This window comes from Lepisosteus oculatus, chromosome 21, assembly GCF_040954835.1.
Source record: "Lepisosteus oculatus isolate fLepOcu1 chromosome 21, fLepOcu1.hap2, whole genome shotgun sequence".
NCBI lineage: Eukaryota > Metazoa > Chordata > Actinopteri > Semionotiformes > Lepisosteidae > Lepisosteus > Lepisosteus oculatus.
Window position 1 is genome coordinate 653,371 of NC_090716.1, and position 25,867 is coordinate 679,237.

At 54.8% G+C, this 25,867-nt stretch overlaps 1 protein-coding gene across 6 annotated transcripts in view; it reads left to right on the forward strand.

Annotated features, from left to right (window-relative positions):
• Positions 1-25,867, forward strand: part of dagla (diacylglycerol lipase, alpha) — a 92,662-nt gene that overhangs the window by 26,607 nt on the left and 40,188 nt on the right. For 5 of the 6 annotated variants that reach the window (XR_011182886.1, XR_011182887.1, XR_011182888.1 and 2 more), the window contains 10 exons: positions 7,926-8,043; positions 8,888-9,099; positions 11,030-11,131; positions 11,370-11,508; positions 11,600-11,687; positions 13,309-13,443; positions 14,355-14,432; positions 16,362-16,486; positions 16,563-16,713; positions 17,375-17,458. Coding sequence is in view for 3 of the 6 variants with exons in the window: in XM_069181541.1 (XP_069037642.1) it covers positions 7,949-8,043; positions 8,888-9,099; positions 11,030-11,131; positions 11,370-11,508; positions 11,600-11,687; positions 13,309-13,443; positions 14,355-14,432; positions 16,362-16,486; positions 16,563-16,713; positions 17,375-17,458 (1,209 nt within the window). In the remaining 3 variants the exon portion in view is untranslated. Of the gene's footprint in view, positions 1-6,203; positions 6,379-7,925; positions 8,044-8,887; positions 9,100-11,029; positions 11,132-11,369; positions 11,509-11,599; positions 11,688-13,308; positions 13,444-14,354; positions 14,433-16,361; positions 16,487-16,562; positions 16,714-17,374; positions 17,459-25,867 lie in introns of those variants that run through there. The other variant, XM_069181543.1, reaches the window with a different exon arrangement.

Sequence of the window (25,867 nt, forward strand, 5' to 3'; positions counted from 1 at the left end):
GTCTCAGACTGCTCTGTCAGTGTCAGTGTGAGTCTGATTATAATCCCAGTTTATAACTAATCCAGCTCACAGTCCAGTCAGTCCAGCCTGGAGAGTGTCAGACTGCTCTGTCAGTGTCAGTGGAGTCTGATTATAATCCCAGTTAATAACTAATCCAGCTCACAGTCCAGTCAGACCAGCCTAGCTCTGTCAGTGTCAGTGGAGTCTGATTATAATCCCAGTTAATAACTAATCCAGCTCACAGTCCAGTCAGACCAGCCTAGCCTGGAGAGTCTCAGACTGCTCTGTCAGTGTCAGTGTGAGTCTGATTATAATCCCAGTTTATAACTAATCCAGCTCACTGTCCAGTCTGTCCAGCCTGGAGAGTGTCAGACTGCTCTGTCAGTGTCAGTGTGAGTCTGATTATAATCCCAATTAATAACTAATCCAGCTCACAGTCCAGTCAGTTCTGTCCAGCCTGGAGAGTCTCAGACTGCTCTGTCAGTGTCAGTGGAGTCTGATTATAATCCCAGTTTATAACTAATCCAGCTCACAGTCCAGTCAGTCCAGACCAGCCTGGAGAGTCTCAGACTGCTCTGTCAGTGTCAGTTGAGCCTGATTATAATCCCAGTTTATAACTAATCCAGCTCACAGTCCAGTCAGACCAGTCCAGCCTGAAGAGTCTCAGACTGCTCTGTCAGTGTCAGTGTGAGTCTGATTATAATCCCAGTTTATAACTAATCCAGCTCACAGTCCAGTCAGTCCAGCCTGGAGAGTGTCAGACTGCTCTGTCAGTGTCAGTTTGAGTCTGATTATAATCCCAGTTAATATCTAATCCAGCTCACAGTCCAGTCAGTCCAGTCCAGCCTGGAGAGTCTCAGACTGCTCTGTCAGTGTCAGTGTAGTCTGATTATAATCCCAGTTAATAACTAATCCAGCTCACAGTCCAGTCAGTCCAGTCCAGCCTGGAGAGTCTCAGACTGCTCTGTCAGTGTCAGTGTGAGTCTGATTATAATCCCAGTTTATAACTAATCCAGCTCACAGTCCAGTCAGTCCAGCCTGGAGAGTGTCAGACTGCTCTGTCAGTGTCAGTGGAGTCTGATTATAATCCCAGTTAATAACTAATCCAGCTCACAGTCCAGTCAGACCAGCCTAGCTCTGTCAGTGTCAGTGGAGTCTGATTATAATCCCAGTTAATAACTAATCCAGCTCACAGTCCAGTCAGACCAGCCTAGCCTGGAGAGTCTCAGACTGCTCTGTCAGTGTCAGTGTGAGTCTGATTATAATCCCAGTTTATAACTAATCCAGCTCACAGTCCAGTCAGTCCAGCCTGGAGAGTGTCAGACTGCTCTGTCAGTGTCAGTGTGAGTCTGATTATAATCCCAGTTAATAACTAATCCAGCTCACAGTCCAGTCAGACCAGCCTAGCTCTGTCAGTGTCAGTGGAGTCTGATTATAATCCCAGTTAATAACTAATCCAGCTCACAGTCCAGTCAGACCAGCCTAGCCTGGAGAGTGTCAGACTGCTCTGTCAGTGTCAGTGGAGTCTGATTATAATCCCAATTAATAACTAATCCAGCTCACAGTCCAGTCAGTCCAGTCCAGCCTGGAGAGTCTCAGACTGCTCTGTCAGTGTCAGTGGAGTCTGATTATAATCCCAATTAATAACTAATCCAGCTCACAGTCCAGTCAGTCCAGACCAGCCTGGAGAGTCTCAGACTGCTCTGTCAGTGTCAGTGGAGTCTGATTATAATCCCAGTTAATAACTAATCCAGCTCACAGTCCAGTCAGTCCAGTCCAGCCTGGAGAGTCTCAGACTGCTCTGTCAGTGTCAGTGAAGTCTGATTATAATCCCAGTTAATAACTAATCCAGCTCACAGTCCAGTCAGACCAGCCTAGCTCTGTCAGTGTCAGTGGAGTCTGATTATAATCCCAGTTATAACTAATCCAGCTCACAGTCCAGTCAGACCAGCCTAGCCTGGAGAGTCTCAGACTGCTCTGTCAGTGTCAGTGTGAGTCTGATTATAATCCCAGTTTATAACTAATCCAGCTCACTGTCCAGTCTGTCCAGCCTGGAGAGTGTCAGACTGCTCTGTCAGTGTCAGTGTGAGTCTGATTATAATCCCAGTTAATAACTAATCCAGCTCACAGTCCAGTCAGTCCAGACCAGCCTGGAGAGTCTCAGACTGCTCTGTCAGTGTCAGTGGAGTCTGATTATAATCCCAGTTAATAACTAATCCAGCTCACAGTCCAGTCAGACCAGCCTAGCTCTGTCAGTGTCAGTGGAGTCTGATTATAATCCCAGTTAATAACTAATCCAGCTCACAGTCCAGTCAGACCAGCCTAGCCTGGAGAGTCTCAGACTGCTCTGTCAGTGTCAGTGTGAGTCTGATTATAATCCCAGTTTATAACTAATCCAGCTCACTGTCCAGTCTGTCCAGCCTGGAGAGTGTCAGACTGCTCTGTCAGTGTCAGTGTGAGTCTGATTATAATCCCAGTTAATAACTAATCCAGCTCACAGTCCAGTCAGACCAGCCTAGCTCTGTCAGTGTCAGTGGAGTCTGATTATAATCCCAGTTAATAACTAATCCAGCTCACAGTCCAGTCAGACCAGCCTAGCCTGTAGAGTCTCAGACTGCTCTGTCAGTGTCAGTGTGAGTCTGATTATAATCCCAGTTAATAACTAATCCAGCTCACAGTCCAGTCAGACCAGCCTAGCCTGGAGTGTCAGACTGCTCTGTCAGTGTCAGTGGAGTCTTATTATAATCCCAATTAATAACTAATCCAGCTCACAGTCCAGTCAGTTCTGTCCAGCCTGGAGAGTCTCAGACTGCTCTGTCAGTGTCAGTGGAGTCTTATTATAATCCCAATTAATAACTAATCCAGCTCACAGTCCAGTCAGACCAGTCCAGCCTGAAGAGTCTCAGACTGCTCTGTCAGTGTCAGTGTGAGTCTGATTATAATCCCAGTTTATAACTAATCCAGCTCACAGTCCAGTCAGTCCAGCCTGGAGAGTGTCAGACTGCTCTGTCAGTGTCAGTTTGAGTCTGATTATAATCCCAGTTAATATCTAATCCAGCTCACAGTCCAGTCAGTCCAGTCCAGCCTGGAGAGTCTCAGACTGCTCTGTCAGTGTCAGTGTAGTCTGATTATAATCCCAGTTAATAACTAATCCAGCTCACAGTCCAGTCAGTCCAGTCCAGCCTGGAGAGTCTCAGACTGCTCTGTCAGTGTCAGTGTGAGTCTGATTATAATCCCAGTTTATAACTAATCCAGCTCACAGTCCAGTCAGTCCAGCCTGGAGAGTGTCAGACTGCTCTGTCAGTGTCAGTGGAGTCTGATTATAATCCCAGTTAATAACTAATCCAGCTCACAGTCCAGTCAGACCAGCCTAGCTCTGTCAGTGTCAGTGGAGTCTGATTATAATCCCAGTTAATAACTAATCCAGCTCACAGTCCAGTCAGACCAGCCTAGCCTGGAGAGTCTCAGACTGCTCTGTCAGTGTCAGTGTGAGTCTGATTATAATCCCAGTTTATAACTAATCCAGCTCACAGTCCAGTCAGTCCAGCCTGGAGAGTGTCAGACTGCTCTGTCAGTGTCAGTGTGAGTCTGATTATAATCCCAGTTAATAACTAATCCAGCTCACAGTCCAGTCAGACCAGCCTAGCTCTGTCAGTGTCAGTGGAGTCTGATTATAATCCCAATTAATAACTAATCCAGCTCACAGTCCAGTCAGTCCAGTCCAGCCTGGAGAGTCTCAGACTGCTCTGTCAGTGTCAGTGGAGTCTGATTATAATCCCAATTAATAACTAATCCAGCTCACAGTCCAGTCAGTCCAGACCAGCCTGGAGAGTCTCAGACTGCTCTGTCAGTGTCAGTGGAGTCTGATTATAATCCCAGTTAATAACTAATCCAGCTCACAGTCCAGTCAGTTAGTCCAGCCTGGAGAGTCTCAGACTGCTCTGTAAATGTCAGTGGAGTCTGATTATAATCCCAGTTAATAACTAATCCAGCTCACAGTCCAGTCAGTCCAGTCCAGTCTGGAGAGTGTCAGACTGCTCTGTCAGTGTCAGTGGAGTCTGATTATAATCCCAGTTAATACCTAATCCAGCTCACTGTCCAGTCAGTCCAGTCCAGCCTGGAGAGTCTCATACTGCTCTCTCAGTGTCATTGGAGTCTGATTATAATCCCAGTTTATAACTAATCCAGCTCACACTCCAGTCAGTCCAGTCCAGCCTGGAGAGTCTCAGACTGCTCTGTCAGTGTCAGTGGAGTCTGATTATAATCCCAGTTTATAACTAATCCAGCTCACAGTCCAGTCAGTCCAGCCTGGAGAGTCTCAGACTGCTCTGTCAGTGTCAGTGTGAGTCTGATTATAATCCCAGTTTATAACTAATCCAGCTCACACTCCAGTCAGTCCAGACCTAAGCCTGGAGAGTGTCAGACTGCTCTATCAGTGTCAGTGGAGTCTGATTATAATCCCAGTTAATAACTAATCCAGCTCACAGTCCAGTCAGTCCAGCCTGTAGAGTCTCAGACTGCTCTGTCAGTGTCAGTGGAGTCTGATTATAATCCCAGTTAATAACTAATCCAGCTCACAGTCCAGTCAGTCCAGCCTGGAGAGTCTCAGACTGCTCTGTCAGTGTCAGTGGAGTCTGATTATAATCCCAGTTAATAACTAATCCAGCTCACAGTCCAGTCAGTCCAGTCCAGCCTGGAGAGTCTCAGACTGCTCTGTCAGTGTCAGTGTGAGTCTGATTATAATCCCAGTTTATAACTAATCCAGCTCACAGTCCAGTCAGTCCAGCCTGGAGAGTCTCAGACTGCTCTGTCAGTGTCAGTGGAGTCTGATTATAATCCCAGTTAATAACTAATCCAGCTCACAGTCCAGTCAGTCCAGTCCAGCCTGGAGAGTCTCAGACTGCTCTGTCAGTGTCAGTGGAGTCTGATTATAATCCCAGTTTATAACTAATCCAGCTCACAGTCCAGTCAGTCCAGTCCAGCCTGGAGAGTCTCAGACTGCTCTGTCAGTGTCAGTGTGAGTCTGATTATAATCCCAGTTAATAACTAATCCAGCTCACAGTCCAGTCAGTCCAGTCCAGCCTGGAGAGTCTCAGACTGCTCTGTCAGTATCAGTGGAGTCTGATTATAATCCCAGTTTATAACTAATCCAGCTCACAGTCCAGTCAGTCCAGTCCAGCCTGGAGAGTCTCAGACTGCTCTGTCAGTGTCAGTGGAGTCTGATTATAATCCCAGTTAATAACTAATCCAGCTCACAGTCCAGTCAGTCCAGTCTGGAGAGTCTCAGACTGCTCTGTCAGTGTTAGTGTGAGTCTGATTATAATCCCAGTTAATAACTAATCCAGCTCACAGTCCAGTCAGTCCAGTCTGGAGAGTCTCAGACTGCTCTGTCAGTGTCAGTGTGAGTCTGATTATAATCCCAGTTAATAACTAATCCAGCTCACAGTCCAGTCAGTCCAGACCAGCCTGGAGAGTCTCAGACTGCTCTGTCAGTGTCAGTGGAGTCTGATTATAATCCCAGTTTATAACTAATCCAGCTCACAGTCCAGTCAGTCCAGTCCAGCCTGGAGAGTCTCAGACTGCTCTGTCAGTGTCAGTGGAGTCTGATTATAATCCCAGTTTATAACTAATCCAGCTCACAGTCCAGTCAGTCCAGTCCAGCCTGTAGAGTCTCAGACTGCTCTGTCAGTGTCAGTGTGAGTCTGATTATAATCCCAGTTAATAACTAATCCAGCTCACAGTCCAGTCAGTCCAGTCCAGCCTGGAGAGTCTCAGACTGCTCTGTCAGTGTCAGTGGAGTCTGATTATAATCCCAGTTAATAACTAATCCAGCTCACAGTCCAGTCAGTCCAGTCCAGTCTGGAGAGTCTCAGACTGCTCTGTCAGTGTCAGTGGAGTCTGATTATAATCCCAGTTAATAACTAATCCAGCTCACAGTCCAGTCAGTCCAGCCTGGAGAGTCTCAGACTGCTCTGTCAGTGTCAGTGTGAGTCTGATTATAATCCCAGTTAATAACTAATCCAGCTCACAGTCCAGTCAGTCCAGCCTGGAGAGTCTCAGACTGCTCTGTCAGTGTCAGTGGAGTCTGATTATAATCCCAGTTTATAACTAGTCCAGCTCACAGTCCAGTCAGTCCAGACCAGCCTGGAGAGTCTCAGGCTGCTCTGTCAGTGTCAGTGTGAGTCTGATTATACTGAGGAGGGGAGAGAGTGAGACAGAGTGAAAGGGGGAAGTTGTGTGTGGAAAGAGCTAAAGAACCTTGTACAAGGGAGGAGGGCGGAAGTGATATTATGAACCAGAGTGCAGGAGTGAAAGTCAAGCTTTCCAGTATGTCGGAGAGACGCCTCTGAAACAGGAGGAGACAGGGAGAGGCCAGAGGTGAGAGGGAGGGGAGACACAGGGAGAGGGAGGGGAGAGAGAGGAGAGAGGGGAGACACGGGGAGGGAGAGGGGAGAGGCCAGAGGGGAGAGAGAGGTGAGGGAGAGGGGAGACACAGGGAGAGGGAGGGGAGAGGGAGGAGAGACACAGGGAGAAGGAGGGGAGAGGGAGGGGAGACACAGGGAGAAGGAGGGAAGGGGGAGGGAGGAGGGAGGAGAGAGGGGAGAGGGAGGGGAGAGAGGGGTTGGAGTCCTGGCCTGGGGAGGGAGGGAGAATGGTGTCTGTGAGACAGTGAAAGGAGGGAGGAAGGGGTACAAGATGTCTTATTATGAAATCCTGTACTTCTGCTTCTAAAGGGAGTTCTCTCAGCATGGTCACTGTGTGTGTGTGTGTGTGTGTGTGTGTGTCTCTCAGCATGGTCACTGTGTGTGTGTGTGTCTCTCTCAGCATGGTCACTGTGTGTGTGTGTGTGTGTGTGTGTGTGTGTGTGTGTGTGTGTCTCTCTCAGCATGGTCACTGTGTGTGTGTGTGTGTGTATCTCTCTCAGCATGGTCACTGTGTGTGTGTGTGTGTGTGTGTGTCTCAGCATGGTCACTGTGTGTGTGTCTCTCTCTCAGCATGGTCACTGTGTGTGTGTCTCAGCATGGTCACTGTGTGTGTGTGTGTGTGTGTGTGTGTCTCTCTCAGCATGGTCACTGTGTGTGTGTGTTTCTCTCTCAGCATGGTCACTGTGTGTGTGTGTTTCTCTCTCAGCATGGTCACTGTGTGTGTGTGTGTCTCTCTCAGCATGGTCACTGTGTGTGTGTGTCTCTCTCAGCATGGTCACTGTGTGTGTGTGTTTCTCTCTCAGCATGGTCACTGTGTGTGTGTGTCTCTCTCAGCATGGTCACTGTGTGTGTGTGTCTCTCTCAGCATGGTCACTGTGTGTGTGTGTGTGTGTGTCTCTCTCAGCATGGTCACTGTGTGTGTGTGTGTCTCTCTCAGCATGGTCACTGTGTGTGTGTGTGTGTGTCTCTCTCAGCATGGTCACTGTGTGTGTGTGTGTCTCTCTCAGCATGGTCACTGTGTGTGTGTGTCTCTCTCAGCATGGTCACTGTGTGTGTGTGTCTTTCTCAGGATGGTCACTGTGTGTGTGTCTCTCTCAGGATGGTCACTGTGTGTGTGTCTCTCTCAGCATGGTCACTGTGTGTGTCTCTCTCAGCATGGTCACTGTGTGTGTGTGTCTCTCTCAGCATGGTCACTGTGTGTGTGTGTGTGTGTGTGTCTCTCTCAGCATGGTCACTGTGTGTGTGTGTGTCTCTCTCAGCATGGTCACTGTGTGTGTGTGTGTGTGTGTGTCTCTCTCTCAGCATGGTCACTGTGTGTGTGTGTGTGTGTGTGTGTGTCTCTCTCAGCATGGTCACTGTGTGTGTGTGTGTGTCTCTCTCTCAGAGTGCTCCCTCCTCTGTGTGTGTGTCTCTCTCTCGGCGTGCTCACTCCTCTGTGCGTGCGTGCGTGCGTGCGTGCGTGTCTCTGTGTGCTCACTCCTCTGTGTGTGTCTCCCTCAGGGCTCTGAGTGGTTGCCGTGACGATGCCGGGGATGGTGGTGTTTCGTCGCCGGTGGTCAGTGGGCAGTGATGACCTGGTGCTCCCGGCTCTCTTCCTCTTCCTGCTGCACTCTGCATGGTCTGTGTCACTCCTCTGACTCCCTCTTACTCTCACCCTTCTGTATCACTCGCCTCTGTCTCTCTCTGACCCCTCTGTCTCACTCTCCTCTCTCTCTCTCACTGATCCCTCATTTACAACAAAGACATATCATGAAACATATTGAGCATTATTGAGAGACAGGCTCACTGTCTGTTCCTCAGGCTGTGACAGGAGATCACACACTGTATTATTATTATTGAGAGACAGGCTCACTGTCTGTTCCTCAGGCTGGGACAGGAGATCACACACTGTATTATTATTATTGAGAGACAGGCTCACTGTCTGTTCCTCAGGCTGGGACAGGAGATCACACACTGTATTATTATTATTGAGAGACAGGCTCACTGTCTGTTCCTCAGGCTGGGACAGGAGATCACACACTGTATTATTATAATTGAGAGACAGACTCACTGTTCCTCAGGCTGGAACAGGAGATCACACACTGTATTATTATTATTGAGAGACAGGCTCACTGTCTGTTCCTCAGGCTGGGACAGGAGATCACACACTGTATTATTATTATTGAGAGACAGGCTCACTGTCTGTTCCTCAGGCTGGGACAGGAGATCAGTAGGATTGGGACCTGTTGTGATTTTGGCAGGTGTGGTCACAGAGCCTGTAGTTCGTCAGGGTCTGTTTCTCTCTCTGACCCCTGTGTCTCACTCTCCTCTCTCTCTCTCTGACCCCTCTGTCTCATTCCCCCCCTCTCTCTCTGACCCCTGTGTCTCACTCTCCTCTCTCTCTCTCTCTCTCTGACCCCTCTGTCTCACTCTCCTCTCTCTCTCTGACCCCTCTGTCTCACTCCTCTCTCTCCTGCTCCCAGGCTGGTGGTTCTGTCTGTGGTTCTGTTCGGCCTGCCCTACGGGTCGGACTCGTCGTGCTCGGTGACGCTGGTGGATCATGGCCGGGGGTATGTGGGCATCCTGGTGAGCTGCCTCATCTGCGAGAGCGCCATCATGTGGCTGAGTATGAGGGGCACCATCCTGTACACTGAGCCCCGGGAGGCAGTGCAGTATGTCCTGTACATCAGGCTGGGTGAGTATGGACTGCACACGCCCTAGCACACTGGACTGGACTACACTGGACACACCCCCTAGCACACTGGACTGGACTACACTGGACACACCCCCTAGCACACTGGACTGGACACACCCCCTAGCACACTGGACTGGACTACACGGGACACCCCCTAGCACACTGGACTGGACACACCCCCTAGCACACTGGACTGGACTACACTGGACACCCCCTAGCACACTGGACTGGACTACACTGGACACACCCCCTAGCACACTGGACTGGACACACCCCCTAGCACACTGGACTGGACTACACTGGACACACCCCCTAGCACACTGGACTGGACTACACTGGACACACCCCCTAGCACACTGGACTGGACACACCCTAGCACACTGGACTGGACTACACTGCACATGCCCTAACACACTGGACTGGACAACACTGGACACACCCCCTAGCACACTGGACTGGACTACACTGGACACCCCCTAGCACACTGGACTGGACTACACTGGACACACCCCCTAGCACACTGGACTGGACACACCCCCTAGCACACTGGACTGGACTACACTGGACACACCCCCTAGCACACTGGACTGGACTACACTGGACACACCCCCTAGCACACTGGACTGGACTACACTGGACACCCCCTAGCACACTGGACTGGACTACACTGGACACACCCCCTAGCACACTGGACTGGACACACCCCCTAGCACACTGGACTGGACACACCCCCTAGCACACTGGACTGGACTACACTGGACACACCCCCTAGCACACTGGACTGGACTACACTGGACACACCCCCTAGCACACTGGACTGGACACACCCCCTAGCACACTGGACTGGACTACACTGGACACACCCCCTAGCACACTGGACTGGACACACCCTAGCACACTGGACTGGACTACACTGCACACGCCCTAACACACTGGACTGGACTACACTGGACACACCCCCTAGCACACTGGACTGGACTACACTGGACACACCCTAGTACACTGGACTGGACAGTGATACACTGGACACACCCTAGCGCACTGGCCTAGACTACACTGGACACACCCTAGCACACTGGACTGGACTGGACTACAATGGACACACCCTTGCGCACTGGACTGGTCTACACTGGACACACCCTAGCGCACTGGACTGGACTGGACTACACTGGACACACCCTTGTGCACTGGACTGGTCTACACTGGACACACCCCCTAGCACACTGGACTTGACTGGACTACACTGGACACACCCTTGCGCACTGGACTGGACTACACTGGACACACCCCCTAGCACACTGGACTGGACTGGACTACACTGGACACACCCTTGCGCACTGGACTGGTCTACACTGGACACACCCTAGCACACTGGACTGGACTACACTGGACACACCCTAGCACACTGGACTGGACTGGACTACACTGGACACACCCTAGCACACCGGACTGGACTGGACTACACTGGACACACCCTAGCACAGTGGACTGGACTACACTGGACACACCCTAGCACACCGGACTGGACTGGACTACACTGGACACACCCTAGCACAGTGGACTGGACTACACTGGACACACCCTAGCACACTGGACTGGACTACACTGGACACACCCTTGCTCACTGGACTGGTCTACACTGGACACACCCCCTAGCACACTGGACTGGACTGGACTACACTGGACACACCCTAACACACTGGACTGGGCAGCGATACACTGGACTGGACTACACTGGACACACCCCCTAGCACACTGGACTGCACACCCCCCAGGAAACTGGGGTGGACTACACTGGACACACCCTAGCACACCGGACTGGACTGGACTACACTGGACACACCCTAGCGCCGGGTGCTGTCTGGGCTGCGCTCTCGGGTGGCCTGGTGGTGTGGTGTGAGCGCCGGACTGACTGACTGTCGCCCTGCAGCGATCCTGCTGGTGGAGCTGCTGTACGCGGTCGTGGGCATCGCCTGGCTGGTGCAGTACTACCAGCCCTGCTCCGACTTCACGGCCAAGAACGTCACCCTGGGTGAGGGGCCAGGGGCAGGGGCAGGGGCAGGGGCAGGGGCAGGGGCAGTTGGAGGGGTGCTGGGGACTGGGGCAGGCGCAGGGGGGCAGGGGCAGGGGCAGTTGAGGGGGTGCTGGAGCTTGGGTCAAGAGCAGGGGGGCAGGGGCATTTGAGGGGGCGCTGGTGCCTGGGGCAGGTGCGGGGGGACAGGGGTGAGCCCTCCCCTTCCTGTGCTCTGAGCCATTCCTGTGCTCCACAGGAATCGTGGCCTGCAATTGGCTGGTCATCCTCAGCGTCTGCATCACCATGATGTGCACCTTCGACCCCACGGGCCGCACCTTCGTCAAGCTGAAGGCCACCAGGAGGCGCCAGCGCAACCTGACCACCTACACGCTGAGGTAATGCAGGGAGGGGGCGGGGGCCACCGGGGGGGCTGTAAAACCCACGAGGCCGTTGACCTCCCTCTGCTCCTCTCCCCTTCTGGCTCAGACACCGGCTGGAGGAGGGCCAGGCCAGCAGCTGGTCCCGCAGGCTCAAGTTCTTCATGTGCTGCACGCGGGCGCAGGACTCCCAGTCCGTGAGTACCGCCTCCCGCTGCGCCCTCTCCCAGCGCGGCTCGCCATGAAACCACAGCGTCCGCAGCGTCCGTTCTGCTGGGGCTGTAACTGACGGTTCGTCTCTCACTGGCCAACCGGGCCGCCCTGATCCAGAATCACACACTGTCACCGGGCCGCCCTGATCCAGAATCACACACTGTCACGGACAGGGGCCGGGCCTCCTGATCCAGAATCACACACTGTCACGGACGGGGACCGGGCCGCCCTGATCCAGAATCACACACTGTCACGGACAGGGGCCGGGCCTCCTGATCCAGAATCACACACTGTCACAGACGGGGACCGGGCCGCCCTGATCCAGAATCACACACATGCCAACCGGGCCGCCCTGATCCAGAATCACAGAGTCACGGACAGGGGCCGGGCCGCCCTGATCCAGAATCACACACTGTCACCGGGCCGCCCGATCCAGAATCACAGAGTCACGGACAGGGGCCGGGCCGCCCTGATCCAGAATCACACACTGTGACCGGGCCGCCCTGATCCAGAATCACACACTGTCACCGGGCCTCCTGATCCAGAATCACACGCTGTCACGGACGGGGACCGGGCCGCCCTGATCCAGAATCACACACTGTCACAGATGGGGACCGGGCCGCCCTGATCCAGAATCACACACCGTCACTGACAGGGGCCGGGCCTCCCGATCCAGAATCACACACTGTCACCGGGCCTCCTGATCCAGAATCACACGCTGTCACCGGGCCGCCATGATCCAGAATCGCAGAGTCACGGACGGGGACCGGGCCGCCCTGATCCAGAATCACACACTGTCACAGATGGGGACCGGGCCTCCCGATCCAGAATCACACACTGTCACCGGGCCGCCCTGATCCAGAATCACAGAGTCACGGACAGGGGCCGGGCCTCCTGATCCCGAATCACACACTGTCACAGACGGGGGCCAGGCCTCCTGATCCAGAATCACACACTGTCACGGACGGGGACCGGGCCGCCCTGATCCAGAATCACACACATGCCAACCGGGCCGCCCTGATCCAGAATCACAGAGTCACGGACAGGGGCCGGGCCGCCCTGATCCAGAATCACACACTGTCACCGGGCCGCCCGATCCAGAATCACAGAGTCACGGACAGGGGCCGGGCCGCCCTGATCCAGAATCACACACTGTCACCGGGCCTCCTGATCCAGAATCACACGCTGTCACGGACGGGGACCGGGCCGCCCTGATCCAGAATCACACGCTGTCACGGACGGGGACCGGGCCTCCCGATCCAGAATCACACACTGTCACCGGGCCGCCCTGATCCAGAATCACACGCTGTCACCGGGCCGCCCTGATCCAGAATCACACACTGTCACGGACAGGGGCCGGGCCGCCCTGATCCAGAATCACACACTGTCACTGGGCCGCCCTGATCCAGAATCACACGCTGTCACGGACGGGGACCGGGCCTCCTGATCCAGAATCACAAACTGTCACGGACGGGGACAGGGCCTCATGATCCAGAATCACACGCTGTCACAGACGGGGACCGGGCCGCCCTGATCCAGACCCGCTGGCGGACAGGCAGGGCTCGAACCCCGGCTCCTTCACCCTGTGCCCCTGCTCTGTGCCAGGATGCCTACTCGGAGATCGCCAGCCTGTTTGCGGAGTTCTTCCGGGACCTGGACATCGTGCCCAGCGACATCATCGCAGGCCTGGTGCTGCTGCGGCAGAGGCAGAGGGCCAAGCGCAGCGCCACGCTGGACCAGGTGGGCAAGAGGGGCAGGAGGGGCGGCGGGCGGCGGGCAGTGGGTGGGTAGGTGGGCAATCGGGCGATGGGCAGTGGGCTGTGGGTAGGCGGGTGGGTAGGTGGTTGGGCGGTAGGCGATGGGCGATGGGCGATGGGCGGCTGGGCAGTGGACAGTGGACAGTGGACAGTGGACAGTGGACAGTGGACAGTGGACAGTGGACAGTGGACAGTGGGCTGTGGGTGGCGGGTGGTTGGGCAGTGGACAGTGGACAGTGGACAGTGGACAGTGGACAGTGGACAGTGGGCGGTGGGCGGTGGGCGGTGGGTGGTTGGGGAGTGGACAGTGGACAGTGGACAGTGGACAGTGGACAGTGGGCGGTGGGCGGTGGGTGGTTGGGGAGTGGACAGTGGACAGTGGACAGTGGGGAGTGGACAGTGGACAGTGGACAGTGGACGGTGGACGGTGGACGGTGGACGGTGGGCGGTGGGCGGTGGGCGGCGGGTGGCGGGTGGTTGGGCAGTGGACAGTGGACAGTGGGCAGTGGACAGTGGGCAGTGGGAAGTGGGTGGCGGGTGGTTGGGCAGTGGGCAGTGGGCAGTGGGAAGTGGGTGGCGGGTGGTTGGGCAGTGGACAGTGGACAGTGGGCAGTGGGAAGTGGGTGGCGGGTGGTTGGGCAGTGGACAGTGGACAGTGGGCGGTGGGTGGTTGGGCAGTGGGCAGTGGGCAGGCGGGTGGGTGGGAAGGTGGGTAAGCGGGCGATGGGCAGTGGACAGGTGGGTGGGTGGGCGAGCAATGGGCAGTGGGCAGTGGGCAGTGGGCAGTGGGCAGTGGACAGTGGGCAGTGGGCAGTGGGCAGTGGGCAGTGGGCAGTGGGCAGTGGGCAGTGGGCAGTGGTGGGACAGCGCACTCACAGTGTCTTCTGCCCACAGGGGAATAATGACATCCTGACCTTCCTGTCCGGAATGCCAGTCACCCGGAACACCAAATACCTGGACCTCAAGAACTCGGTGTGTCCAGTCAGTGTGTCTGTATGAACCCCTATCTCTCTCAGTGCAGTGTTAATGTACTGGAGTGTCCAGTCAGTGTGTGTGTATTGACCCCTCTCTCTCTCAGTGCAGTGTTAATGTACTGGAGTGTCCAGTCAGTGTGTCTGTATGAACCCCTATCTCTCTCAGTGCAGTGTTAATGTACTGGAGTGTCCAGTCAGTGTGTCTGTATGAACCCCTATCTCTCTCAGTGCTGTGTTCATGTACTGGAGTGTCCAGTCAGTGTGTCTGTATTAACCCCTCTCTCTCTCAGTGCAGTGTTCATGTACTGGAGTGTCCAGTCAGTGTGTCTGTATTAACCCCTCTCTCTCTCAGTGCAGTGTTAATGTACTGGAGTGTCCAGTCAGTGTGTCTGTATGAACCCCTATCTCTCTCAGTGCAGTGTTAATGTACTGGAGTGTCCAGTCAGTGTGTCTGTATGAACCCCTCTCTCTCTCTCAGTGCAGTGTTAATGTACTGGAGTGTCCAGTCAGTGTGGCTGTATTAACCCCTCTCTCTCTCAGTGCAGTGTTAATGTACTGGAGTGTCCAGTCAGTGTGTCTGTATTAACCCCTCTCTCTCAGTGCAGTGTTAATGTACTGGAGTGTCCAGTCAGTGTGTCTGTATTAACCCCTCTCTCTCTCAGTGCAGTGTTAATGTACTGGAGTGTCCAGTCAGTGTGTCTGTATGAACCCCTCTCTCTCAGTGCAGTGTTCATGTACTGGAGTGTCCAGTCAGTGTGTCTGTATGAACCCCTCTCTCTCAGTGCAGTGTTAATGTACTGGAGTGTCCAGTCAGTGTGTCTGTATGAACCCCTCTCTCTCTCAGTGCAGTGTTCATGTACTGGAGTGTCCAGTCAGTGTGTGTGTATGAACCCCTCTCTCTCAGTGCAGTGTTCATGTACTGGAGTGTCCAGTCAGTGTGTCTGTATGAACCCCTCTCTCTCTCAGTGCAGTGTTAATGTACTGGAGTGTCCAGTCAGTGTGTCTGTATGAACCCCTCTCTCTCAGTGCAGTGTTAATGTACTGGAGTGTCCAGTCAGTGTGTCTGTATGAACCCCTCTCTCTCAGTGCAGTGTTAATGTACTGGAGTGTCCAGTCAGTGTGTGTGTATTAACCCCTCTCTCTCAGTGTTAATGTACTGGAGTGTCCAGTCAGTGTGTCTGTATTAACCCCTCTCTCTCAGTGCAGTGTTAATGTACTGGAATGTCCAGTCAGTGTGTCTGTATGAACCCCTCTCTCTCAGTGCAGTGTTAATGTACTGGAGTGTCCAGTCAGTGTGTCTGTATGAACCCCTCTCTCTCTCAGTGCAGTGTTCATGTACTGGAGTGTCCAGTCAGTGTGTCTGTATTAACCCCTCTCTCTCAGTGCAGTGTTCATGTACTGGAGTGTCCAGTCAGTGTGTGTGTATTAACCCTTCTCTCTCAGTGTAGTGTTAATGTACTGGAGTGTCCAGTCAGTGTGTCTGTATGAACCCCTCTCTCTCAGTGCAGTGTTCATGTACTGGAGTGTCCAGTCAGTGTGTGTGTATTAACCCCTCTCTCTCAGTGCAGTGTTAATGTACTGGAGTGTCCAGTCAGTGTGTGTGTATTAACCCCTCTCTCTCAGTGCAGTGTTCATGTACTGGAGTGTCCAGTCAGTGTGTCTGTATTAACCCCTCTCTCTCTCAGTGCAGTGTTAATGTACTGGAGTGTCCAGTCAGTGTGTCTGTATGAACCCCTCTCTCTCTCAGTGCAGTGTTAATGTACTGGAGTGTCCAGTCAGTGTGTCTGTATTAACCCCTCTCTCTCTCAGTGCAGTGTTCATGTACTGGAGTGTCCAGTCAGTGTGTCTGTATGAACCCCTCTCTCTCAGTGCTGTGTTAATGTACTGGAGTGTCCAGTCAGTGAGTAGTAACCCCTCTCTCTCTCAGATGGAGATGACCATGTACAGACAGGTGTGCTACTACATGCTGTTTGCCATGGCTGCGTACGGGTGGCCCATGTACCTGATGAGGACCCCGGCCTGCGGGCTTTGCCGGCTGGCCAGCTCCTGCTCGTGAGTGTCGCTCTGCTCTGTCCGCCTCTGCCGGCCCTCGCTCTGCGCTGCTGACCGCGGCTCCCTCTGCCCGCAGGTGCCTGTCTCTGTCTCCCTCGCGCTTCTCCCAGTCCGTCACGGTGGAGGAGGACAACTGCTGCGGCTGCAACGTCCTGGCCATCCGCCGCCACTTCCTGGACCAGGACCTGAAGGAAGTGGACATCATCTACACTTCCTGTCACGACGCTGTGAGTCTGTGTGATCGTCGCTCTCGCTCCAGAGTCTGCCTGTCCTCTCTGGGCAGCCAGGTCTGCCTGTGTCCAGTCTCGGTGTCCAGGCTGTGGTCACTGAGCCTGTCCTCTCTGGGCAGTCAGGTCTGCCTGTGTCCAGTCTCTGTGTCCAGGCTGTGGTCATTGAACCTGTCCTCTCTGGGCAGCCAGGTCTGCCTGTGTCCAGTCTCTGTGTCCAGGCTGTGGTCACTGAGCCTGTCCTCTCTGGGCAGCCAGGTCAGCCTGTGTCCAGTCTCTCTGGCCAGGCTGTGGTCACTGAGCCTGTCCTCTCTGGGCAGTCAGGTCTGCCTATGTCCAGTCTCTGTGTCCAGGCTGTGGTCACTGAACCTGTCCTCTCTGGGCAGCCAGGTCTGCCTGTGTCCAGTCTCTGTGTCCAGGCTCTGGTCACTGAGCCTGTCCTCTCTGGGCAGCCAGGTCTGCCTGACTGAGCTGGGGTTCAGATGGACGGAGAGCTGGGCTTCAGACAGAGAGCTGGGGTTCAGGCGGACAGAGAGCCCCAGCCCAGAAGGGGGTCCGAGTGCTGGGGTGGTCAGAGCACTCTACAGCCCTTCCAGCGCTGAACGGCTCTGCTGATGACCAGCGATGACCGTGGCGTCACTGTTCTCGTCCTCTCGCCCAGGTGTACGAGACGCCATTCTTTGTTGCAGTGGATCATGGGAAAAAGAAAGTGGTGATCAGCATCCGAGGAACACTGTCACCTAAAGTGAGAGACCAACTTGCTGACTGACCGACTGACCGACACACAGACGCTCCCACTGACCAACTTGCTGACTGAGCGACACTCCTTCTGACCGACCCGCTGACTGACAAACACACAGGCACTTTCACTGACCAACACACGGACACCCTCACTGACCGACACACGGACACTCTCACTGACCGACACACGGACACTCTCACCGACCAACACTCTCACTGACCGACACACGGACACCCTCACTGACCGACACACGGACACTCTCACCGACCGACACCCTCACTGACCAACACACGGACACCCTCACTGACCGACACACGGACACCCTCACTGACCGACACACGGACACTCTCACCGACCGACACCCTCACTGACCAACACACGGACACCCTCACTGACCGACACACGGACACTCTCACCGACCGACACCCTCACTGACCAACACACGGACACCCTCACTGACCGACACACGGACACTCTCACCGACCGACACCCTCACTGACCAACACACGGACACCCTCACTGACCGACACACGGACACTCTCACCGACCGACACTCTCACCGACCGACACTCTCACCGACCGACACACGGACACCCTCGCTGACTGACACTCTCACTGACCGACACACGGACACCCTCACTGACCGACACACGGACACCCTCACTGACCGACACACGGACACCCTCGCTGACCGACACACGGACACCCTCGCTGACCGACACACGGACACCCTCGCTGACCGACACACGGACACCCTCACTGACACTGACAGACACCCTCACTGACACAGACAGACACCCCCACTGACACTGACAGACACCCTCACTGACAGACACCCCCACTGACAGACACCCCCACTGACACAGACGGACACCCTCACTGACACAGACAGACACCCCCACTGACACAGACAGACACCCTCACTGACAGACACCCTCACTGACACAGACAGACACCCTCACTGACACAGACAGACACCCTCACTGACAGACACCCCCACTGACACAGACAGACACCCCCACTGACACAGACAGACACCCTCACTGACAGACACCCCCACTGACACAGACAGACACCCCCACTGACACAGACAGACACCCTCACTGACAGACACCCCCACTGACACAGACGGACACCCCCACTGACAGACACCCTCACTGACACAGACAGACACCCTCACTGACAGACACCCTCACTGACACAGACAGACACCCTCACTGACAGACACCCTCACTGACACAGACAGACACCCTCACTGACAGACACCCTCACTGACACAGACAGACACCCTCACTGACACAGACAGACACCCCCACTGACACTGACAGACACCCCCACTGACAGACACCCCCACTGACACAGACGGACACCCCCACTGACAGACACCCTCACTGACACAGACAGACACCCCCACTGACACAGACAGACACCCTCACTGACAGACACCCTCACTGACACAGACAGACACCCTCACTGACACAGACAGACACCCTCACTGACAGACACCCTCACTGACAGACACCCTCACTGACAGACACCCCCACTGACACAGACAGACACCCTCACTGACACAGACAGACACCCTCACTGACACAGACAGACACCCTCACTGACAGACACCCTCACTGACACAGACAGACACCCCCACTGACAGACACCCTCACTGACAGACACCCTCACTGACACAGACAGACACCCTCACTGACAGACACCCTCACTGACACAGACAGACACCCTCACTGACAGACACCCTCACTGACACAGACAGACACCCTCACTGACAGACACCCTCACTGACACTGACAGACACCCTCACTGACAGACACCCCCACTGACACTGACAGACACCCCCACTGACACTGACAGACACCCTCACTGACAGACACCCTCACTGACAGACACCCCCACTGACAGACACCCCCACTGACACAGACGGACACCCCCACTGACAGACACCCCCACTGACACAGACAGACACCCCCACTGACACAGACAGACACCCTCACTGACACAGACAGACACCCCCACTGACAGACACCCTCACTGACACAGACAGACACCCTCACTGACAGACACCCTCACTGACACAGACAGACACCCTCACTGACAGACACCCTCACTGACACTGACAGACACCCTCACTGACACTGACAGACACCCTCAGTGACACAGACAGACACCCTCACTGACAGACACCCTCACTGACACTGACAGACACCCTCACTGACAGACACCCCCACTGACACAGACAGACACCCTCACTGACAGACACCCTCACTGACACAGACAGACACCCTCACTGACACAGACAGACACCCTCACTGACAGACACCCTCACTGACACAGACGGACACCCTCACTGACAGACACCCTCACTGACACAGACAGACACCCTCACTGACAGACACCCTCACTGACAGACACCCTCACTGACACAGACAGACACCCTCACTGACAGACACCCTCACTGACAGACACCCTCACTGACACAGACGGACACCCTCACTGACACAGACAGACACCCTCACTGACAGACACCCTCACTGACACAGACAGACACCCTCACTGACAGACACCCTCACTGACACTGACAGACACCCTCACTGACAGACACCCTCACTGACACAGACGGACACCCTCACTGACACAGACAGACACCCTCACTGACAGACACCCTCACTGACACAGACAGACACCCTCACTGACAGACACCCTCACTGACACAGACGGACACCCTCACTGACAGACACCCTCACTGACACAGACAGACACCCTCACTGACAGACACCCTCACTGACAGACACCCTCACTGACACTGACAGACACCCTCACTGACAGACACCCTCACTGACACAGACAGACTCACTGACACAGACAGACACCCTCACTGACACAGACAGACACCCTCACTGACACTGACAGACACCCTCACTGACACAGACAGACACCCTCACTGACAGACACCCCCACTGACACAGACAGACACCCTCACTGACACAGACAGACACCCTCACTGACAGACACCCTCACTGACACTGACAGACACCCTCACTGACAGACACCCCCACTGACACAGACAGACACCCTCACTGACAGACACCCTCACTGACAGACACCCTCACTGACACAGACAGACACCCTCACTGACACAGACAGACACCCTCACTGACACTGACAGACACCCTCACTGACAGACACCCTCACTGACAGACACCCTCACTGACACAGACGGACACCCTCACTGACAGACACCCTCACTGACACAGACGGACACCCTCACTGACAGACACCCTCACTGAGACAGACAGACACCCTCACTGACAGACACCCTCACTGACACTGACAGACACCCTCACTGACACTGACAGACACCCTCACTGACACAGACAGACTCACTGACACTGACAGACACCCTCACTGACACAGACAGACACCCTCACTGACACTGACAGACACCCTCACTGACACTGACAGACACCCTCACTGACAGATACCCTCACTGACAGACACCCTCACTGACAGACACCCTCACTGACAGACACCCTCACTGACAGACACCCTCACTGACACAGACGGACACCCTCACTGACACAGACAGACACCCTCACTGACAGACACCCTCACTGACAGACACCCTCACTGACAGACACCCTCACTGAGACAGACAGACACCCTCACTGACACTGACAGACACCCTCACTGACAGACACCCTCACTGACACTGACAGACACCCTCACTGACACAGACAGACTCACTGACACTGACAGACACCCTCACTGAGACAGACAGACACCCTCACTGAGACAGACAGACACCCTCACTGACACAGACAGACACCCTCACTGACACAGACAGACACCCTCACTGACAGACACCCTCACTGACACAGACAGACACCCCCACTGACACAGACAGACACCCTCACTGACAGACACCCTCAGTGACACAGACAGACACCCTCACTGACAGACACCCCCACTGACACAGACAGACACCCTCACTGACACAGACAGACACCCTCACTGACACAGACAGACACCCTCACTGACACAGACAGACACCCTCACTGACACTGACAGACACCCTCACTGACAGACACCCCCACTGACACAGACAGACACCCTCACTGACACTGACAGACACCCTCACTGACACAGACAGACACCCTCACTGACACTGACAGACACCCTCACTGACAGACACCCTCACTGACACAGACAGACACCCTCACTGACAGACACCCTCACTGACACTGACAGACACCCTCACTGACACTGACAGACACCCTCACTGACAGACACCCTCACTGACACTGACAGACACCCTCACTGACACTGACAGACACCCTCACTGACAGACACCCTCACTGACAGACACCCTCACTGACACTGACAGACACCCTCACTGACACTGACAGACACCCTCACTGACACTGACAGACACCCTCACTGACACAGACAGACACCCTCACTGACACTGACAGACACCCTCACTGACAGACACCCTCACTGACAGACACCCTCACTGACACTGACAGACACCCTCACTGACACAGACAGACACCCTCACTGACACTGACAGACACCCTCACTGACACTGACAGACACCCTCACTGACAGACACCCTCACTGACACAGACAGACTCACTGACACTGACAGACACCCTCACTGACACAGACAGACACCCTCACTGACAGACACCCTCACTGACACTGACAGACACCCTCACTGACACTGACAGACACCCTCACTGACACTGACAGACACCCTCACTGACACTGACAGACACCCTCACTGACAGACACCCTCACTGACAGACACCCTCACTGACACAGACAGACACCCTCACTGACACAGACAGACACCCTCACTGACAGACACCCTCACTGACACAGACAGACACCCCCACTGACACAGACAGACACCCTCACTGACAGAAACCCTCAGTGACACAGACAGACACCCTCACTGACAGACACCCCCACTGACACAGACAGACACCCTCACTGACACAGACAGACACCCTCACTGACACAGACAGACACCCTCACTGACACTGACAGACACCCTCACTGACAGACACCCCCACTGACACAGACAGACACCCTCACTGACACTGACAGACACCCTCACTGACACAGACAGACACCCTCACTGACACTGACAGACACCCTCACTGACAGACACCCTCACTGACACAGACAGACACCCTCACTGACAGACACCCTCACTGACACTGACAGACACCCTCACTGACACTGACAGACACCCTCACTGACAGACACCCTCACTGACACTGACAGACACCCTCACTGACACTGACAGACACCCTCACTGACAGACACCCTCACTGACAGACACCCTCACTGACACTGACAGACACCCTCACTGACACTGACAGACACCCTCACTGACACTGACAGACACCCTCACTGACACAGACAGACACCCTCACTGACACTGACAGACACCCTCACTGACAGACACCCTCACTGACAGACACCCTCACTGACACTGACAGACACCCTCACTGACACAGACAGACACCCTCACTGACACTGACAGACACCCTCACTGACACTGACAGACACCCTCACTGACAGACACCCTCACTGACACAGACAGACTCACTGACACTGACAGACACCCTCACTGACACAGACAGACACCCTCACTGACAGACACCCTCACTGACAGACACCCTCACTGACACTGACAGACACCCTCACTGACACTGACAGACACCCTCACTGACAGACACCCTCACTGACAGACACCCTCACTGACAGACACCCTCACTGACACAGACAGACACCCTCACTGACAGACACCCTCACTGACAGACACCCTCACTGAGACAGACAGACACCCTCACTGAGACAGACAGACACCCTCACTGACACAGACAGACTCACTGACACTGACAGACACCCTCACTGACACAGACAGACACCCTCACTGACAGACACCCTCACTGAGACAGACAGACACCCTCACTGACAGACACCCTCACTGACACAGACACCCTCACTGACACAGACAGACTCACTGACACAGACACCCTCACTGACACAGACAGACACCCTCACTGACACAGACAGACACCCTCACTGACAGACACCCTCACTGACACAGACAGACACCCTCACTGACACAGACAGACACCCTCACTGACACAGACAGACACCCTCACTGACAGACACCCCCACTGACACAGACAGACACCCTCACTGACAGACACCCTCACTGACCGACACCCTCACTGACCGACACCCTCACTGACCGACACCCTCACTGACCGACACCCTCACTGACCGACACCCTCAGTGACACTGACAGACACCCTCACTGACAGACACCCTCACTGACACAGACAGACACCCTCAGTGACACTGACAGACACCCTCACTGACACTGACAGACACCCTCACTGACACAGACAGACACCCTCACTGACACAGACAGACACCCTCACTGACACAGACAGACACCCCCACTGACACAGACAGACACCCCCACTGACACAGACAGACACCCTCACTGACCGACACCCTCACTGACCGACACCCCCACTGACACAGACAGACACCCTCACTGACAGACACCCTCACTGACAGACACCCTCACTGACAGACACCCTCACTGACACAGACAGACACCCTCACTGACAGACACCCTCACTGACACTGACAGACACCCTCACTGACACTGACAGACACCCTCACTGACACTGACAGACACCCTCACTGACAGACACCCCCACTGACACAGACAGACACCCTCACTGACAGACACCCTCACTGACAGACACCCTCACTGACAGACACCCTCACTGACAGACACCCTCACTGACACTGACAGACACCCTCACTGACAGACACCCTCACTGACAGACACCCTCACTGACACAGACAGACACCCTCACTGACACAGACAGACACCCCCACTGACAGACACCCCCACTGACAGACACCCCCACTGACAGACACCCCCACTGACAGACACCCTCACTGACAGACACCCTCACTGACACAGACAGACACCCTCACTGACAGACACCCTCACTGACACAGACAGACACCCTCACTGACACTGACAGACACCCTCACTGACAGACACCCTCAGTGACACAGACAGACACCCTCACTGACAGACACCCTCACTGACAGACACCCTCACTGACACTGACAGACACCCTCACTGACACAGACAGACACCCTCACTGACACAGACAGACACCCTCACTGACACTGACAGACACCCTCACTGACAGACACCCTCACTGACACAGACAGACTCACTGACACTGACAGACACCCTCACTGACACTGACAGACACCCTCACTGACACTGACAGACACCCTCACTGACACTGACAGACACCCTCACTGACACAGACAGACACCCCCACTGACACTGACAGACACCCTCACTGACAGACACCCCCACTGACAGACACCCCCACTGACACAGACGGACACCCCCACTGACAGACACCCTCACTGACACAGACAGACACCCCCACTGACACAGACAGACACCCTCACTGACAGACACCCTCACTGACAGACACCCTCACTGACACAGACAGACACCCTCACTGACACAGACAGACACCCTCACTGACAGACACCCTCACTGACAGACACCCTCACTGACACAGACAGACACCCCCACTGACACAGACAGACACCCTCACTGACACAGACAGACACCCTCACTGACAGACACCCTCACTGACACAGACAGACACCCTCACTGACAGACACCCTCACTGACACAGACAGACACCCTCACTGACAGACACCCTCACTGACACAGACAGACACCCTCACTGACAGACACCCTCACTGACACAGACAGACACCCTCACTGACAGACACCCTCACTGACACAGACAGACACCCCCACTGACACTGACAGACACCCCCACTGACAGACACCCCCACTGACAGACACCCCCACTGACACAGACGGACACCCCCACTGACAGACACCCTCACTGACACAGACAGACACCCCCACTGACACAGACAGACACCCTCACTGACAGACACCCTCACTGACACAGACAGACACCCTCACTGACACAGACAGACACCCTCACTGACAGACACCCTCACTGACAGACACCCTCACTGACACAGACAGACACCCCCACTGACACAGACAGACACCCTCACTGACACAGACAGACACCCTCACTGACAGACACCCTCACTGACACAGACAGACACCCCCACTGACAGACACCCCCACTGACAGACACCCTCACTGACAGACACCCTCACTGACACAGACAGACACCCTCACTGACAGACACCCTCACTGACACAGACAGACACCCTCACTGACAGACACCCTCACTGACACAGACAGACACCCTCACTGACAGACACCCTCACTGACAC